Source organism: Danio rerio, chromosome 22 (genome assembly GCF_049306965.1).
Source record: "Danio rerio strain Tuebingen ecotype United States chromosome 22, GRCz12tu, whole genome shotgun sequence".
In the NCBI taxonomy this organism is placed as follows: Eukaryota; Metazoa; Chordata; class Actinopteri; order Cypriniformes; family Danionidae; genus Danio; species Danio rerio.
In genome coordinates this window covers 13,958,408-13,979,291 of record NC_133197.1, presented here as the reverse complement: position 1 = coordinate 13,979,291, position 20,884 = coordinate 13,958,408, and the positions used below count along the sequence as shown (strand labels likewise).

The following is a 20,884-nucleotide window of genomic DNA, read 5'->3' as shown; positions in this document are numbered from 1 at the left end:
ACGCAGAAACAATAATCTTTTCTCCATCTTAGCTCCATTAAATTACCTTTTTCTGAGCCTTTCGTCCGTTTGTTTCACTAGGGAGACCCTACAAGTGTCCTCCTACTCTCCAGTTAATTGAGGGCTTCTGACTCCAAGTGCCCCTTCACTCCTCAAGACAGCTGACTGTAAACACACACACACACACACACACACGGAGAAAAAAAATGGTTCAAGACTCCTCTTACTACCCATAAATTAACGACAATATGTTGTTCGCAAGGAAACTTCCCTAGTCTTGGGAGGAACACATGTCAACATCAGGAGCCGCGTGTTCAAACTTTGTTTTGTGTGGAACCTAAAACTCGGCAAAACTTTCCGATGGGATTCCCGTGGACGCTCGAGCAGCTGTGACTCAAACATGGATCTTTTGAAAGTCTTTTTAAAGTCATCTGCCTGCATCTGGTGCTTGAGTTTGCTGCCTGTGAAGTTACTTGCGCAGCTGGGTAAGTCTAAAACTTAATTGGATTTAAAAATGGGCGATGTTTTGAATGCATCGTCTGCACTTTTGCGCATGTTTAAGACGGATGTCTCTGTATCGCGCAGCAGATGGAAATACGGAGAATGTATTCAACAGATGCACATGCAGCATTTAAGCTATGCATATTGAAAAACATGCTGCCTTGCCCACATGCACAAGAGTTTGCCATAATCTCAGTTATTTCCTTTCAAAATTGTTTGAAAGATAGGCTACTATTCTATAAAAATATAATATAAACACTATATTATGTAATTTATGGTAATTCATTATTTACATGTACCTCATTTCCCTTTTAAAATTGTAACCGGTTATGCTCAAACATGTGAAAATTATTTTGTTGTAGTTTGTTATGCCACTATTTATTTCAACAGTTGTATTGCTATTGTTCTTAGTTTGTTTTATAGGCTGTTTTATTATATATTGTATTTTATGATCTTATAGTATTTTTATGTTCTGAAAGCCTTATAATATCTGTTTAAAATAGTTTAATTGAGTGAAATAGATTATATTTGATTAATTCACAAACCCTTTGCACCAAAAAGTATAAAAAAGTCACTTTTTAAAAAAGTTACTAAATGTGTTACTTAGTTACTTTTAATTGAAATGTGAAAAGTACTGTGAAAGTATGTTTTAAATTATATATATATATATATATATATATATATATATATATATATATATTTTTTTTTTTTTGTAAAGAATATATGCTAAAGCTTGTTATATATTACCTTTTTTACCACACACCTATATATATTTTGCAAATTTTATACTTTTTTAAAAATCTTTTCCCCGTCTTGGGTTGCAGCTGGAAGTGCATCCGCTGTGTAAAACATCTGATTGATAAGTTGGCGGTTCATTCCGCTGTGGTGACCCCTGATTAATATAGAGACTAAGCCGGAAAAAAAAGAATGAATAAAATAATACGTTTTTCTGTTTTGTAAACTATTTTATATTAATTTTCTATTTCCCCGCTACATAATTGTTTAAAAGTACACAAGATTTTTGTCTGGCTGCGTCAGATACATGCTGCTGAGATAAATGTGCTTTCAATATAAAGACATTGGTTTTTATTAGCGCTCAATATCCCAGTCCTCCGGAGGGGTTGAACAGCTGTTTAGGATCTAAGTTAAACTTCGTTATAACTCTCCGCACTGACATCCATTTGCGCGCCAAATGGACAATCTGTCTGGGCAGCTTTGATAAATAATTACTCTGACGTGAAAACGACCATCTCCAGAGCGCGAGAATACACATGCGCTCTCTCTCTCTCTCTCTCTCTCTCTCTCTCTCTCTGTCTCTCTGTCTGCAGTCATTAGAGGCGTCAGTAGGTGAGTTTGAAGCCTCAGGGGTGCTGTAATTGTGGGAATGTGAGCCTCATGATTGTGGGGTCAAACTGATTAGGGAGGCTGTGATATTTGTACTGTCCTTTTCCTACAGCTCATGCCTCAATGCCATTACAAGTTGTAGACCTGTGTAAATCCTTATTTTATAAAATTTTATGTTTTACAATAGGCCTGATAGATAGATAGATAGATAGATAGATAGATAGATAGATAGATAGATAGATAGATAGATAGATAGATAGATAGATAGATAGATAGATAGATAGATAGATAGATAGATAGATAGATAGATAGATAGATAGATAGATAGATGATTTTTTTAGGTCTGAAGAAAGAAAAAGCACCAATATTGGAAAGCTTATTTTTATAATTAAAAAAATAACATTATTTAAATACAAAGAATGAAATAAAATGTATATACTGTTAAGTTTTCATAATTTGTATTATTATTATTAGTAGTAGTAGTAGTAGTAGTACATTTCAGAAAAAAACCATACTGAATATTTCTACTGGTGTAAAATATTGTTTATGAAGCCATTAAAATGCTAAAAAACTACTTTATTTTAAAGTGTAGGGCCTATATGAAGAATGGGGGGATTGTTGGTTAACTTTGTTTGTGTGACTGAACAGACATTATTGTTAACTTTTAAAAAGGATGTTAATTATGTAGTTCTCAGCTGAATTTTGTGAAGCTTTGGGAATAAACAAAGCCGAACAATGAATATCTCAATTTTTTGGTATTGTCTCTTGCACAATGTGGTCTCAGTGGTGTCCTTTCACTCGACAGAGCGTGAACGAATCATTCTCAGTGATATTTCTTCGGTGAATCATCAGCGTTGACTTTTCTGTCTTTATTAAATTTCGACAGCTGTGTGTTTGGATCATGTGACTTCATCCCTCATAAGCCCCCCTCAACACAATCGAGAGAGAAAGAGACGTAACCTCTGAGTCCTTTGGGTTTGAGTGAAGAGGTGGAAATGGATGAGTGCCTTTGCAACTGCCTTTTGCTTTAATATCAAGGACAGTTTCCTGTGGTCACTGATATTTCATAAAGCCGACAAACCTTAACCTGAGAGACACATTTTTTGAATGAATTTCTCTCTCTCCCTGGGGCCCGAGAGTGTGAATATCTGGAGCCGTTCCTGTCCTGTGGTGTAATCAGCTTTTCATTCGGCCGAGAGGCAGAATGTCACAACAGATAACTCACATTTACCAGCCCTACACACACACACACACACATATACACACAATAATGTGAAACTTCTCCAGGTTTAAGAATCTTTAAACGCTATACATGCTTAAAATAAGGATTCGTTGCCGCTTGGTAGGTCCAGCAGTATGCTTCTTATCGATTTTTATATATTTTTTGCTCTGTTGGAGTTTTGAGTTGGTTATAGCTTTTGGCAGGTTAAAACAAAACTTTATATTTTCAGACCTCTGATGACCTGGAGATGGAAAAAAAAATGAGATAGAAGGAAAAATTGTAGTTACACTGATTTTTGCATTCTGCTGTGAAACGTTGCATTTATTTGCCAAACTTTGGCATTTTCTCAAATCATTTTTGATATGAGAGCGAGAATAATAAGTACTGGAGTGCGACAGGTCGGAACCAGTCTGTGGTTAAAAAAACTATTTAGTGCAAAATGTAATATTCTCCCTAAGATTCTGAAAAAATGGTATGTTCTCATAAAACGTACGTGGGCCAACACCACAGTGCTGGTGAAAATTATGTTAAATCTGAGTAAATTAGTAAGCAAAAAAAAGAAAAGAAAACCCTTTTACATTCCCCTAAAATCCCTGTATTTGCTAAATTTAAACTATCTCTCATTTTTATGTATTATTTATTTATTTTATTTTTTTAATGTACTGTAAATGAACAGATGCAAAACTTTCTGTCACTAGTTTCGTGTTTACTGACATGAGTTCCGAAAAGGTTTTGTATTCGCTCACTTGCGTTTAATGTTTAGTGAGTTTTTTTTGTTTTTTTTTTTTGTGGAGGGTGGGGGGGAGGGGTGTTGAAATCGAAGATTTTCTTTGCAAAGACAAAACGTTTGCATTCCTCTAAGAAATTTTGTTTACATGCAAAACATTTACCAACACAAGCTTTGTGTTTGATTGCAAGATTTTACATTGCCCCAACTAATCTTTTTTTTTCCTAGACATTTGCAAATGTTCCATTACCTCAAGAAACTTTACATTTAGCATTACCCAATAAAATATTTTTTGCGAAAAGCTTGAGCTCCCTGCCAAACCTTAGCATTCCCCTAACACTTTTGGCATTTACTCCCAGAACTTTTGTGTTCTCATAAAACTTTTCACAATTTTTGGGTGCACAAACCTTCTGCAACACTCTACTAGGATATATTAACATCACTGGATCAGTGTGTTGGTTCGTTTAAAATGCCACAACATAGAACTCTTGAGTAATAAAAAGTTCTTTGTGGAAGTAGATATCCTTTGACATTAGGTCTTTAAACTCTTCTTGCAGCTTTATTTGTATTTGTTTCACTCATGAACCCTTCTGAACACATCAAAGATTTTAACCACATGCAGTTTAAGCCAGAATTATTAGCCCGCTTTTGATTTTTTTTTCTTTTTCAAATATTTCCCAAATGTTTAATAAAGCTGTGAAATTTTCACAGTATGTCTGACAATATTATTTCTTTTTTCTTCTGGAGAAAGTCTTATTTGTTTTATTTCAGCTAGAATAAAAGCAGTTTTAAAATTTTTAAAAACCATTTCAGGGACAAAATTAGTAGCCCCTTTAGGCTATATTTTTTCTATGGTCTACAGAACAAACCATCATTGTACAATAACTTAAATAAAAATAAACCGACCAAATTACTCTATCCTGCCTAGTTAACCTAATTAACCTAGTTGAGCCTTTAAATGTCACTTTAAGCTGTATAGAAGTGTCTTGAAAAAATATCTACTCAAATATTATTTACTGTCATCATGCACCCTTTAAAATGCACCCTTTTGAAAACAGAGGTGTGGCTGTCTATAATCACTCTCTGATTGGTCTTCTGAATATTGTGTATCGTTCCCTATATCAAGCCCTAATGAAATAACCATTAAGCAGGCAATAGATTGTATATGGATGCTCGTAAAATATGTGTTTTAATCTGTATAGTGTGAATAGAAATACGTTTTCGGAAACATAATTAAAAGCCAGTCTGGATGAGGAGTGTTTTCATTCTAAAAAATCACTAGTGTAAATGGCACCTTAGTGCTCGATTAATTCAAAAGCAGTGTGATGTTCAACAGCGATGACACATGGAGAAAGTGGATGGTGATTTTAGTGAATGTCCCTGGTGTGGAAGTGTGTGAAATCCAGCTGGTCCATAAGTCAACAAATTAACTGTGCAGTCTGTGGTGTTTACCCAGCAGCTCTGTCCCAGCTTTGCTTTGAGGGCTAAAAACACGAGTGTTTGTGAAACCTTTGACCCGCGTAGCAGGATTTGACTGTGGTTGTCAACCTCACAAGCACAGACAGAGACCAAACGTGGCTTGCTGGGTTAAATATGACCTTCTGGCAAAACTTTTCTGCTTAAATGTTCTCAGCAGACAACATGTCTGTTCTGTTTGTAAGTTACTTTTGTGGGAGATTTCTAAAAAGTTGTGTGAAGGATGCAAGGAAAATAGTTTTTCTTGAATGTTTTTGTTTCAAAAGCTTGTGACATCCTGTATATGAAGAGTTCAGAGGCAAAAACCTTTAAGTGCTATCTGAAATTTTCTTCTTAAATGTGCACTTTTGTTAGCTTTTTATGTTCATTTTCAGTTATTTTATTTTAAAGGTAATGAAGAGATTGTAATCATAGCCATAAAAAATTGCTTTTGCATCTGAAATCTTCATATATATTTTAAATAATTTATATTTATTCTTTGTTACATTAGTGATTTTTTTATTCTCTTTTAGAATTGTGATATTACTAATCTGACGTCATTATATATACAGTTATACCCCCCTTGATTTTTTATTTGATTATTTTTATATTTCCCAAATGATGTTTAGCAGAGCAAGAAATGTTTCACAGAATATCTGATGATATTTTTTTCTTCTGGAGAAAGTCTTATTTGAAAGTCTTATTAAAAGCAGCTTTTAATTTTTTAAAACCCATTTTATGGACAAAATTATTAGCCCCTTAAACTATATATTTTTCGATAATCTACAGAACAAACCATCATTGAACAATAATTTGCCTAATAACCCTAACCTGCCTAGTTAACCTAATTAACCTAGTTAAGCCTTTAAATGTCACTTTAAGCTGTATAGAAGTGTCTTGAAAATCATCTAGTCGAATATTATATACTGTCATCATGGCAAAGATAAAATGAAGCAGTTATTATGTTTAGAAATGTAAAATATAAAAAAAATAAAAACGGGGGACTAATAATTCTGGCTTCAACTGTATGTGTGTGTACATATATATATATATATATATATATATATATATATATATATATATATATATATATATATATATATATATATATATATATATATATACATACATATATATATATATATATATATATATATATATATATATATATATATATATATATATATATATATATATATATATATATATATATATATATATATATATATATATATATATATGAAAAATTATTTGGGTGCTTTTATAAAGTCAGTGTAATGGATGTTATTTTACTTCTATTTTAATGAATTATGCCATAAACACATGCAAAAACACTTTGCTATAAACTCTACTAACTGGACACTCACTGATGTAAGTACCCAGCAAACAATTTTGTGTTTAATAGACGTCTAATAGACATCTAAATGTAGACAGCTTGGCTAAAACAAGGGTAAATTTGGGCTGTCTAATAGACATAGATGACTAATAGACATCTAAGAATAGGCCAGAACTACACTAGTCATCAAATGCAGAGATTAGATAGACCTTATATGTAGTCATTCTATTTATTTGATGAATAGTCTTGTTTTGGCCTATTCTTGTCTATAAAATTTTCACTGACAGCCCAAATTTAGCCTTGTTTAAGCTAAGATGACTACTTTTAGATGTCTATTAGATATCTTCTAAAAACAAAATAAAAAAATGCTTGGACTGATAGGAAAGAGCTGTTTTATTGGAATTTGATCCTGCAAGCCGGTATGTGTGGCTGCAGTTGTAGCAGCCTTTGCTTTTGGACGCAGCAACCTTTAAACTCTGGTGAAAAAAGCAGTTACGTCACACCCGCCCAAGCAAATGAGTGACGTTCAACAAGGAGACAGCCCGGGTTGCTTTGTTTGTGCAAAGCATTTGATTTGTTTTTGAAATCCATCCTGCCTCAATCTTCAGTTCTAAATTCACCATCATGCTCCATCCTAATGTCACAACTCACGAAACAACTCTTCACCTTGACGAGAAATCTTTTCACAATTTAGTCTTGCAAGATCTCGCAGCCCGAGATCTCATCACACCCCTAATATATATATATATATATATATATATATATATATATATATATATATATATATAATACATCATTACTCTGCAATTACGTCCTAAAAAAAAAAAAAAAAAAATATATATATATATATATATATATATATATATATGTATATATATGTATATGTATATATATATGTATATATATATATATATATATATATATATATATATATATATATATATATATATACATATATATATACATATATACATATATACATATATTCATATTCATGCATTACATTTTCATTGTTTTTATACTGTATGTAAGGGTTGTCATATTAAAGTAACTTAAAATGTTACAGTATATGCAGCACTGCTCATCAATGTCAATTACAAAGCAAAGGACCAATCAGAAGAACTCAGAGTCCGGGGTTCTGTAAACAGGCACTCAGTAGTTGTGTCTTGATGTGAACATACCTAAACTCAATTTGTAGATATGATGAATTCTGCGTGAATAATCCCTAAAACATGTCCAAACTGTCTATTGTAGATTTCCAATAAGTATATTTTTCAGTCTCCAAATGTTGTATGTTTGCATGAATATTAAAGTGAAATACACCCAGTAGCTGCTTTTACTTTCATGCTGTCTTAAAACCGTCCACCTTGAAACACCATTACCTCCCCTTTAACAAACGTCCCCTCAAATCATCCCTGTATCTCCCTGCAAACCATTATTAAGAATTTATAAAATGAACGCTTAAGTGTCTTTATCTTCATCCTGGCCCATTACACCACTATAAGTAAAGCTTAGGACGTAATTGCGAAGTAATGATCCTTGAATTAAGCCTGAAAGAGCAGGGCATTATGGACCCCTAAACCAGCCGAGACATGATCTCATCAGCGCTCCAGCAGGGCAGAAAAAGTCTCTCGGCTGGCCTCGCCAACCCAGACAGGATTACAGGACAGATTTTATGCCCCTTTCCATGCCGGTCAGAGGTCGGCTGGCCATATTCTTTATGAGGACATTCAGATGGTCAGTTTAAACAAACTTTTTTTAGTCTGTATCAGAGACTTTATTGAGGGAAGATGTGGGTTCAACTAGATCTGGGTATGTTTAAAAGTGAAAATATGAGGTAAAGATTATGCAAAACTTGCCCACACGATGTTGGTAACGCTGGTCAATTTATTAAATTGTTTTTGTACAACTGAAAGTCATACATTGTTCATTGTATTTTATTTTGTCTCCAGTGTTTTGTTTTCTCGTTGATTTTGTTTTTTTACCAATTACCAATTTTTTACAACTTTTTTTCAACTGATTGCATCAGTTAAGTTTACCTTTTCCATTTCCTTTGATTTCATCACTTTGGTTTGCTCTTTTGTTTCATTTTATTATTCTTTGTTTGGATTTGCTTATTTTGTTGATTTGCTTTGATTTGCTTGTTTGCTTTGTTTTGTTTCTTTGCTTTGAATTCCTTGTTTGTTTGGTTTCGTAGCTTCACTTCGATTTCCTCATTTGTTTGGTTTTGTTGCTTCACTTTCATTTGCTTGTTTCATGTGTTTTGTTGCTTTGCTTTCATTTCCTTGTTTGTTTAGTTTTGTTGCTTCACTTTCAATTTGTTGTTTGTTTGGTATTGTTGTTCTACTTTGATTTCCTTGTTTACTTGGTTCTGTTGCTTCACTTTGATCTCCTTGTTTGTTTGGTTCTGTTGCTTCACTTTAATCTCCTTGATTGTTTGGTTCTGTTGCTTCACTTTGATCTCCTTGTTTGTTTGGTTCTGTTGCTTCACTTTGATCTCCTTGTTTGTTTGGTTCTGTTGCTTCACTTTGATCTCCTTGTTTGTTTGGTTCTGTTGCTTCACTTTAATCTCCTTGTTTATTTGGTTCTGTTGCTTCACTTTAATCTCCTTGTTTGTTTGGTTTTGTTGCTTCACTTTGATCTCCTTGTTTGTTTGGTTCTGTTACTTCACTTTGATTTGCTGGGTTGTTTGGTTTTGTTGCTTAACTTTAATTTGGCTGTTTGTTTGGTTCTGTTGCTTTGCTTTAATTTCCTTGTTTGTTTGGTTCTATTGATTTGCTTTGAGCTCCTGGTTTGTTTGGTTTTGGTGCTTTGCTTTTATTTCCTTGTTTGCTTGGTTTTGTTGATTTCCTTTGATCTTGTTTGTTTGATTTTGTTGCTTCACTTTGTTTTGCTTTTTTCGTTTTGTTGCTTCACTTTACTTTGTTTACTTAGTTTTGTTGGTTTAATATGTTTGATTTTTTATGTGCTTTGTTTTCTTTGTTGCTTTGCTTTTAATTGGCTTTTGTTGAGTTTCTTTGATTTGCTTTTGTTACATTCTTAAAATTGCATGCATTTGTTAAGCTTTGTTTACATTTTTCATTACGTTTTGTATAGTGTCTTCACTTTGCTTTCTTCTTTTGCTTCACTTTGATTTGCCTTTTTTGTTTTATTCCTTTCAATTGTTCTTTTTGGATTCTTTGGCTGCTTTCCTTCAATTTGCCTTTTAATTGTTGCTTTGATTTTTATTTTTTGTCGGTTAGTTTTGTTTCTGTTGCTTTCCCTTTCTTCTTTTTGTTTTGTTGTGCTTTTCTGAGATAATCACCAGGTAAAAGCACTCTGCACTGTCCACCCCAACGTCGGCATTTTTCCCACCAGTCTGTTTTGTCTATAATGACTGTTATCTGCCCTGTCTCCACTTCCCACATAGACTACCAGAGATGCCATGACATCCACCCAAACTTTCTATTAGCATGTTCACATGGAGCATTAGAGGATTACCAGTGCACTACTGGCCTCGGGCATCCTAGCATAAAAAAACGAGACCAGTCCTGTCCCCTTTGTAATTAGCCAGGACAGTGACATCCAACCCACTTTGGCTGAAAGAGAAGGGTAAGGTGTTACAGATGTGCCATCTGAAGAAATGGCAAGGGATTATAAAGGTTTTAGCCTGAAAGTCAAACATCTATTTTTGTCCCTCTATTTTACCGCAAGACCCGGACACACATCACCGATTCTGCCGACCTTTTCATTGTAAAGTTAAGAGCAAGAAAAGAGGTTAGATAAAGGTGTGTTATTTTTACCCCGGTTAAGCATTGGAGGAACCCCCATTTGGGTTTTAATGAACCTGAGTGACGTTTTCAAGCCAACTTAGCGACATAGATTTCAACCTTCTCCTTCGCAGTCTTTTGAGCGCTGACCTTTGTCTTTGCCAAAAGGTTGTTTCAAATTCTGTTATGAATATATTCAGGCCTTTCTTTGACCGTGTTCTTGCTTCCTCCAGCTCCAGAGTGCTATCCGGGTGGATACAGGACGTTGAGGAACGCATATCGAAGCGTTGATTTCGACTCCACTGAACTTCAAAACACAGCCATACAGGAGCTGATTTGTGATCATTCATTGCCGCCAGGATGGTACCGATTTTCCATTAACAATAAACCAGCAGAAATGCCAACCCGCTGCGTTGAGGTGATTATGGTTCTTGTCTTTTTCTATTCTGCAGTTTTGAACTTCCTACTGGTGGATTAAATCTAATTCGACATCACACATGAAATCAATACTTGTAACCCAAACCTGCTCCCCACTCACTTGATCAGTTTGCAGATTTTTACTACTTGATATTTAGTCAAAATATTTTTGAGAAATTCATCTCTGTTGGCTTAACTGGTGTTCCTCTTGCTTGGTTCAGATCTTATTTTGCTGGTTGTACTCAATTTGTTCAACTAAAAAACATTTTAGATCCATTTCCTCGCCTATTAATTTTGGTGCCCCTCAAGGCTCTGTCTTGAGTCTTCTTTTATTGAATATCTGTATCTTTTTTTTTTTTTTTTTAGGAAATTCAGTATTAATTTCCACTCAACATAAATGACACCCAGCTTTATTTGCCCTCAAAGCATAATGCTTCACTTTTTGTCCTCTTCTCTCTTGCATTTTTAAGAGGAAATTGGAGCTTAGTTTTCTCAAGGTAAGTATTTAAAAAAGTGAAAGTACTTCTTGTTGTACTAAATCCAATTTAAACATATCCAGCGACTTTCACTCACAAATAACAGTTCCACAATCCTTCATTCTCATCTCATGAGTTTGGGTGTCGTCCTTGATATGAATTTATCATCAGTTCCTTACAACCAACACTACAGCCAGTCTCATAAATGTTTTAGTAATGTCACAATTTGACTGCTGTAACTCTCTTTTATTTGAGTTGCCTTCAGACGCCTATTTAATTACTTAATCCTCCTTTACCAACCTAATTTTCGATGTTTTTTTTATTGGATACATGTTCCTTACATTTATATATCACTTTTCTAGACACTCAAAGCGCTTTACACATTTTTGTGGGGGAATCTCCCCATCCACCACCAGTGTGCAGCATCCACCTGGATAATGCTACGGCAGCCATATTGTGCCAGATCGCACACCACACTCCAGCTGATTGGTGAAGAGGAGAACCAATTACGATATGGGGATGATTAGGAGACCAGTGGGCAAATTTGGCCAGGATACCAGGGTTAAACTCCTACTCAAAGGACAAATCAAAGGACCTGTCCTATTCAAAGAACATCTTGTAATTTTTAATGACCTCGGTGTCTCATCCGAAAGACGGCGCTTACTGAGCATTATAGAGTCCCCTTCACTATACTGGGGCGATAGGACCCACATAGACCACAGGTTGAGCTCCCCATGCTGGTCTCACTTACACCACTTTCAGCAGCAATCTAGCTTTCCTATGTGGTCTCCTATCCAGGTACAGACCGGGCTTAGCTTCAGTTGGGGATCATGTGAGAGTTGCAGAGAACTAGCTGTCGGTCTAGCGCTAGCTGCCGGCTTTTATTTCCAAAGCTGCATAATCTTGCATTGAATCATCTTATTTTTATTATTCATTCATATCTTTTAGAACTGTTTTCTATGTTAAACCTCTGTATTTAGATGATGCTTCTTATATCTTGATTATTATGAATCTCTTCTTATTATTATTAAGATTATGAACTGCGGCCTCTTGATTTTATTCTTGTTTTTTAGATGAACCGCTGTGGTACACAGGCTCCAGTGTGGTTGTCTCTTAAGGACAGCTCTCTGCCGAGGCCTGGAGAGGTTAAGCAGCTTTCGGCTTGTGCAACATGGCAGTTCTTCCACGGAAGCACTAAAGATTGCTGTCTTTTCCGGATCCCGATCTCAGTCCGCAACTGTGGAGAGTTCCTGCTATACTTCCTACAGCCGACTCAAGGTTGCATGGGATACTGTGCAGAAGGTACAGTTCAATACTTTACAAGCATTTAAATTAATTACTATATACACAGTGGCTCAGTGGTTAGCATTGTCGCCTGACAGCAAGAAGGTCACTGGTTCGAGAACCGGTTAGGTCAGTTGGCATTTATGTATGTAGTTTGCATGTTCTCCTCATTCGCGTGGGTTTCTCAGAGGAGCTCAGGTTTCTCCACAGTCCAAACACATGCGCTATTGGTCAATTGGGTAAACTAAACTGGCTGTAGTGTATGTGTGTGCATGTGAGTGTTTATGGGTGTTTCCCAGTACTGGGTTGCAGCTGAAGGGCATTCACTGTTTAAAACATATGCTGGATAAGTTTGTGGTTGATTCTGCTGTGGCGGCCCATGAAGAATAAAGGGACTACGCCGAAGGAAAATAAAATGTAATTAACTATATCTTCATTTTTCATTAAATATTTTTGTTGTTGATTTAATTTAGGCCTTGACAAACTACCAAATGATATACATTCTCATTATCATTTTTATGTATTTGCTATTTTTATAAGTATAAACAAAATAATTTCGTTTTTGTGGACCATTTGATTGATATTTCCAGCAGTTTTATTACTTAAAAAAAATGATATTTTATCTGTTACAAATGTAATTTAATTGTTCACTTTTTAAAATTAGTTTTAAAATGCATCGTAATATTTTAAATACAATTTTTTGTTGTGGTTTTAAACAAACTAACAAATATTGTCTTTTTTTATGTCTCATTATAATTTTTATTTATATTGCATTTTAATTGATTAATTTATTTAAATATTGGAAAGAAAAAGGAATGCAAAACAACTGGGAAAAAAGCAAAGTAAAGTGAAACTAAAACAAAGCAAGGGAATGCAAAAAAATACCACAAAAAAAAAAAATCTAATAAAACAGAAACAACAAAGATCAAAGTGAAACAACAACAAGCAAAAACTGCTCATGAAGCTAAAATTAAGTTAAACAAACATCCTGTTGCACTACTACAATTGATTTTGGTTTAATTGTTAAAAAAAAAGAAAATAAAATCGTCTTAAATGAGAATCTAAAATATTTTATAGCATACTTTAAAAAATAAAGATTATTTAGTATTCAGAAATGTTTTATTTTTAACATTTTTTATAAATTGGTCTTAGACTTCATATACTTTCAGATTTTTCATAGTATATGTACAGTATTAAGTCCAGTACTTTTACCATAAACCGACATATTAATCATTTAGTAGAGGCTGATATTTTAGAAATTAGGGGATGTGCTGAAGAAAATGCATTGCACATAACAAAAATAAAACAAAACATGAAAAAATGCAAAACTATATTTATACACAAAACATAAAGCAGACAAAGCAAAAAAACAAAAAAAAACAATCAAGTTAAGCTTGAAGCTCAAAACAAAGCTAAGCCAAAACACAACAAAACAAAAACAAAAGCATATCTATCTATCTATCTATCTATCTATCTATCTATCTATCTATCTATCTATCTATCTATCTATCTATCTATCTATCTATCTATCTATCTATCTATCTATCTATCTATCTATCTATCTATCTATCTATCTATCTATCTATCTATCTATCTATCTATCTATCTATCTATGTCTGTCTGTCTGTCTGTCTGTCTGTCTGTTTTGAGGTGAAACCACAGCTTAAACATTAAAAAAAAAATGTAAACAAAAAATGAAACTGCTTTTTCAGCAACTCAGTCTCAGCAGCATAATTTATCATTCACCGGCAATAGATTTATAAACCCCGAACAAGACTTCCACTAGTGGAAAAAATAATGAAGAGTTTCTTTTGGGCCGTTCAATAAAACACCTGTAGATGTTTGAGCCCAGAGAGAAACTACAGTCTCTTTTGCAGCTTGATGATCAATATTTCTCTTTCTCCAGCCGTGTTTCCTCTCTGCCTTTTCAAACTTCATCTCCCGGATCCATATAAATGACTGTATCATCAAGCGTGAGCGAGAGTCTTTTGGTCATTTTTAGTTTGGGATCGATTGCTAAGTGGCCGGAGTTCTGCGGCAGGGAGAGAATTAGATTATTGAAGTCATGTAGCAATATTTCACAGATTTATGATGCTTCCATGACGGATACAGGAAATAGGGAAAGTGCTTGAGTTTAGGAGGTTTGGCAATGCTTGAAAGTCAATGCTTTATTTCACATTGCTATAGTTTAAACTGACATATAAATCAGATTGATGTTCTGCCATAAATAATTATTTATACAGTTGAGGTCAAAATTATTATCCCTCCTATTACATTTTAATTATTCTAATTCAATTTCTGTTTAATGGAGAGATGTGTGGACACATTTCTAAACATAATACTTTAACTCATCACTAATAACTTATTTTCTTTTATTTTTGTATAATATTTAGTATTCAATAATAATAATTTTGACTTTATCTACATACACATATTGTAATACCCTGCCTAAACAAATAAATATGTAAAATTAGAAAAAAAAGTAGATACAAATCTGTCCGAAATAACAAAACAAAACATTTAAAAGCATATTTAATAAAAAGATGATTCAGTCAATAAATAGAACATTAACAGAATAAACATTTGAAATCATTCATTGAAATCGAAGAGTGTTCGTGAGCTTCTCAATTTTATTTATTTGTTTATTTTTTTGATTGATTTATTGATCAGTTGATCATTATTTATTTAATAAATAAAACCCAATTTGTTAAATTTAGTTAGTTTCAATTGTGTAAAGCGGCCTTGAATATCTTAAAAATAATATTTATTATTTACAAAATAATTACAAACTTAAAACACAACTTATATTGTACACATTCGTTCATATTATTATTTATTATGTGTTACTGTTGTTATAACTATGACCATTAATCACAATAAAAAATAATTATAAAATAAAATAATAGGAAAATACAATTACTATAATTATTTTATTATATTAAAATTAATTGTTTAATATAATTTTTTATTGTCTTTGTATTTTAATTAAGTAAATAATAATCATAATAATAATAATAATAATAATAATAATAACATCATTAACCATTATTATTGTTTTGATTATTTTCATTTAGTTATTAATAGGAAACAACCATTAGATAAACTTTGTTTCTTTTAATATTTTGCATAAATAAAAAAATATATATTTTTCATTGTTTTTTATGATAAAGACATCATCACTATTATCATTTATGTATGATTTCATTTTAAATAGTCATTAAAAGTAGTAAATTGAAAAAATTGTATTTGTTAAAATGTTTCATCTTGTATTAAAATTACTAATATTTTTTACTATATATATATATATATATATATATATATATATATATATATATATATATATATATATATATATATATATATATATAAATAAAATGTATGTATGTACGTATGTTTGTAATTTATTAAACGTTTAATAATAATACTGACCATTTATTTATTTATTTCGTTTTTTATTCATGTAAATTTTAATAATAATATATAAATATGAAGTCTTTATGTCTTCTTGTAACGGTAATGTGACACTGACAACAGGGGTGCGGATCCAAATGCAGGTTTATTAGCGAGGTCAGGTAAACAATGGTCAACACGGGCAAAAAGATTTATAAAGGCAATCCAGAGTTTTGTCAAATATACAGGCAGATGGTCAGAAGGCAGGCAGCAGACAGGAATACACAGATAAACAAGGCGAGGATCAAAACACGACAAAACAAGACAAAGGAAACGTGTTGTAATGTCAGTTAAACGAATAACAAGACTCAGCAATGAGTGTCTCAAAGTGAGCCGAATATATGTGTGTGTAATCAGTAATTGAGCAGCGTCAGCTGTGAGAGTGTAATCAGTCAGGATCTGGAACCGGTTGTGTGTGTGTGTGGTACATGACGGGTTTTGTAGTCCATTATGAGGCAGAATTGTAGTTTGAATGTGTTTGAGTGTAAATGTTTTCCAGTGACCTCTAGTGGTTAGATCGCTGGTGATGGTGACACTTCTGAAGATAGAAAAATTCAATTATAAAAGTAATGCATCCTGTTTAATTTAGATTCCTTTTTAAATATTTCCCGGGAAATGTTTAACAGAGCAAGGACATCTTTCACAGTATTTCCTTTGGGAAGAAGTATTGTTTTCTTCTGGAGAATTCTTATTTCTTTTAAATATTAATGCATTTTAAATATTAATAATAATGGAAAACTTTTTTGTTTAAATGTGTGTTGAAAGTTTTTTTCTCTCTCCATTAAACGACACTTGGGAAATATTTTTAGTTTTGCCTACAAATGTATATATTTCATATTTATTCATTATTTAATAAAAAACAAACTCACAAAAATGACATTTGCTTGTTTGATTTATTTAGTTGTTTCACCATACACCCGTAAATCCTGCCCACCTGGTGAAACTGAAGTCAACGGTGTGTGTAAAGGTAAGCTGTTCTCAATTTCATCAATGTCATGTTAGCTCCATATGTTCTTGTATCCACTTTACATTTCATCTACTGTATTTTATTTTTTTATTAATTTTTAATGTGTGAAGCGAACGTCCCCTCTTTACCCTCTAAACCGGTGGTTTCGGCTGAGCTGGTGGGCAGCAGCGTCCATCTGCGCTGCTCTTTCCCTGGGGTGTTGTCCGTGTGGCCGCTGGGCTTTCAGGTGGTGTGGGCCCGATACTCCTCCAACACCATGAAGGTGGAGATCAGACGAGAAACCACCACTCGACTCTACTCACTGGCAGAAATGGACGGACTGCACTTCAGACTCGGAGAAACGGTACAAGAAATCACTTTAAAACTTGTACACACCTGCACTAGTTTAGCACTGACGCTAGATATCACTTAATGAAAAACCTAAATATACTGGTACATGTGACAAGACTTTAGACATTCACTTGTTAAATGGAAGAAGATGTAATCCACACGCTTGTCCCTTGTGTATTCATCACACAAGCTTTTCCACTTCATCACAAAAACACCAAAAGTTTTTGCAGGACAAAGTTAAAGTAGAATTTTGCAATAATTTGGGATATTTTTATTACATTAAGCACCATTAAGTCAATATATTTTTCTCCTGTTTGCAAATTCGAAATATTAAGTGAAAACATAAATATTATCTGTACTTAAAATGAAAATGTGCTCATAATTTTACTCAATCATTCTAACCTCATACATTCAATTATTTTTGTTTCGGCTTAGTCCCTTTATTAATCAGAGGTCGCCACAGCGGAATGGACCACCAACTTATCCATATATATTTTACGCAGCGGATGCCCTTTCAGCTGTAACCCATCACTGGGAAACACCTGTACACTCTCATACACACACATACACTACGGACAGTTTAGTTTACCCAGTTCACCTATAGCGCATGTCTTTGTACTTGTGGGGGAAACAGGAGCAGGGAGAACATGCAAACTCCACACAGAAATGACAACTGACCCAGGCAAGGCTCAAATAAAAAATAACCTTCTTGCTGTGAGGCGATCATGCTACCCACTGCGCAGCTGCGATGCCCCCATTCTACTATGGCTTGTTTGTTTTTTTTGTTTTGTTTTTTTGTTAGTTATTTATTTTAATTAATTAATTTGGATTTTTTTTATTATGTGACCTGAAACTTGTCATTGAATCTTATATGCTTGACTGTTTTGTTTTTGAGCGACACCAAGTTTAGGTCACATAATGTGAGCCGACCGTGAACCATATTGGCAATCTCATCAGCTATGTTTCCATCCAGAAATGCAAATTTGATTCATGAAACATTTGCGGATAAATCACAGTTTTCGCCCAACAACTCAAAGAGAACAAAATAGTCAGTTCCTGATAAACTGGCAGCAAAAATTTCATGGAATGAAATGAAATTCTGAAATGCAATATGCTGTGGTAGAAGAAGACACTGTGGGCCTTTTTTATATATAATAAATCACTTGTGCTTTGAACGTTTGGCTTTTGGAGACTTGAGATTGCTTTTTTGGAGCAGAGCAGCTCAAGTAAGTTGACGACGGACTTTGGCTAAAGTATTTTAAAAATGACCAAAACAACATTTCAGATGTAACATTTCAAATTATGAGCACATCTTAATTTTAAGTACAGAAAATATTTATGTTTTCATGTATGATTTTAAATTTGCTTAAAGCAGAAAAATATGCTTTAGCTGCTTAATGATGGTTAATGTAATGAAAACTTACCAAAGTTTTGCGGAAATCTTCTGTGATTTGTATTTTCCTTCTTCTGTGGCATAAATAATGCGCTCCAGACATTCACGTCTCAGCAGACCAAGAAAGGCAAAAAGGTTTTCTAGTCACTCTAACCTTTGACTTCTCTGAGTTCAAAAAGTGTTCGAGCGGAAATGAGACCTGGTGAGGAAAGAGTAAAGGTCAAACCGAGACCACATGTGTATACAAACCATAAAGAACACAACGGTGGAACATTTTTCTCCACGATTTGTTCAGTTTGACGTGGGGTTTGAAGGAGATTCGAGTCTTAGAGTCTGTGTTTCTCTACCTGTGGCCATTAAACCACTTATGTTTGTTCGTCACAGAGGTCTCGTCGTCTGTGGTTTTCTTAAACACGTGTCACAGCTGGTTTTATTCAAACTCACATGCAAACACACCTTGAACTCGATGTGATTCCCTTATAGAGGCAAAAGCGCCCTGAAAATCCTCCATGCACACACAAAAGGACATTCAAACAAATGTGCTGCGTTTCAGTACCATACATGGTGTTAATTAATGATGATGTCCATCAAACATGCATTATGGGGGAGAAAAATCATATTTAGCCCCGGATTAACTTTTTCATTTATACATTTTTGTATTTTATTATTAATATACAAACTATTTCATTATCATATTGTAACTTGTCATATTGGCTATAATATGTAAATTATAATTTTTTTTGTTAATAGTTGGTCTTTAACAAAATCTTACATCTTAATAAATAGAATAAAAATCTAAATTAATTCTAACATACAGTAAATGTGAGGAAAGTTTAGTTACAAACAATTATAATTTTATTTTTAAAATAATACCTTTCAATGTGTACATGATTTATATACATATATACATACATACATATGTATTTTTCAAAAAAGTAATTATTATATATATATATATATATATATATAATATATATATATATATTATATATATATATATATATATATATATATATATAAATATATATATAAATATATGTATATATAATAATTACTTTTTTTAAAAATATAAAATAATAAATGTAATTGTAAAATATTTAGTATTTATATCGCATTAATCGTGTATGACCATACACCTTAAGTACTTCACAACCATGAAGGGGTCTCTCCACACCACCACCAGTGTGCAGCATCCACTTGGATGATGCAAATTGCCACAGGACAATAGCACCAGTGCGCTCGCCACACCAGCTATTGATGTGGTGGAGAGACAGTGAAAGAGCAAATTCGGTGGGGATTGGGAGGCCATGATCGTAAGAGACGATGGAGGGAATTTGGCCACCATTTTACGAGAAGTGCCATGGAATTTTCATTGACCCCAGGGAGTCAGGACCTTGGTTTTACGTCTCATCTGAAAAACGGTGCTCACTAACAGTACAGTGTCCCCCTTCACTTTACTGGGGCATTAGGACTCACACAGACCGCAGGTTGAGCACCCCCTGCTGGCCTCAATAACACCACTTCCAACAGCAATCTAGTATTCCCATGTGGTCTCCCATCCAGGTACTAACCAGGCTCAGCCCTGCTTAGTTTCAGGGAGTAACCGGTCTTGGGGTGCAGGGTGATGTAGCTGTGGCAATCTACATCTATTACAAAGAGTTTTATTGATTATCATATTTAATATATTCATTTGTTGTTACTTTAATACTTTAAATTTTCAAATTATTATTGTCATTTTTAAAAAAGGGATTTATTTATAAATGTCATGTATTTTATTAGATAACAATATGATATATAAACAATAAAAACAATTACAACATAAATGTGAATGCATTTATTAAATATTATTATCATTTTATATATTTTTGGATCATTATAAATGTTAAATTGATTTTAAAATAAACATCATCATCAGCATTATCAGAAATATGATTATGATAAAGTAATAATTAAATGTATGTAAATAATAATCAATTATAATAAATACTTAATAATAATAATAATAATAATAATAAGGAATGCACGTTGGTACAGTGGGTAGCGCTGTTGGCATTTCTGTGTGGAGTTTGCATGTTCTCCCCATGTTGGCGTGGGCTTCCTCTGGGTGCTCCGGATTCTCTCACAGTCCAAACACATGCACTAGGTGAATTGGGTAAGCTAAATTGTCCATAGTGTATGAGTGTGTATGGGTGTTTCCTAGTGATGGGTTGCAGCTGGAAGGGCATCCACTGCA

The 20,884-nt window shown here is 33.5% G+C and overlaps 1 protein-coding gene across 7 annotated transcripts in view; it reads left to right on the top strand.

Moving 5' to 3' along the window:
* The first annotated feature begins 260 nt into the window (after positions 1–260).
* si:ch211-246m6.5 overlaps positions 261–20,884 on the top strand; it is a 133,452-nt gene continuing 112,828 nt past the window's right edge. For all 7 annotated transcript variants that reach the window (XR_012397812.1, XR_012397811.1, XR_012397813.1 and 4 more), the window contains exons 1-5: positions 261–485; positions 10,568–10,752; positions 12,301–12,529; positions 16,863–16,928; positions 17,039–17,271. Coding sequence is in view for 1 of the 7 variants with exons in the window: in XM_009296212.4 (XP_009294487.1) it covers positions 401–485; positions 10,568–10,752; positions 12,301–12,529; positions 16,863–16,928; positions 17,039–17,271 (798 nt within the window). In the remaining 6 variants the exon portion in view is untranslated. The remainder of the gene's footprint in view (positions 486–10,567; positions 10,753–12,300; positions 12,530–16,862; positions 16,929–17,038; positions 17,272–20,884) is intronic.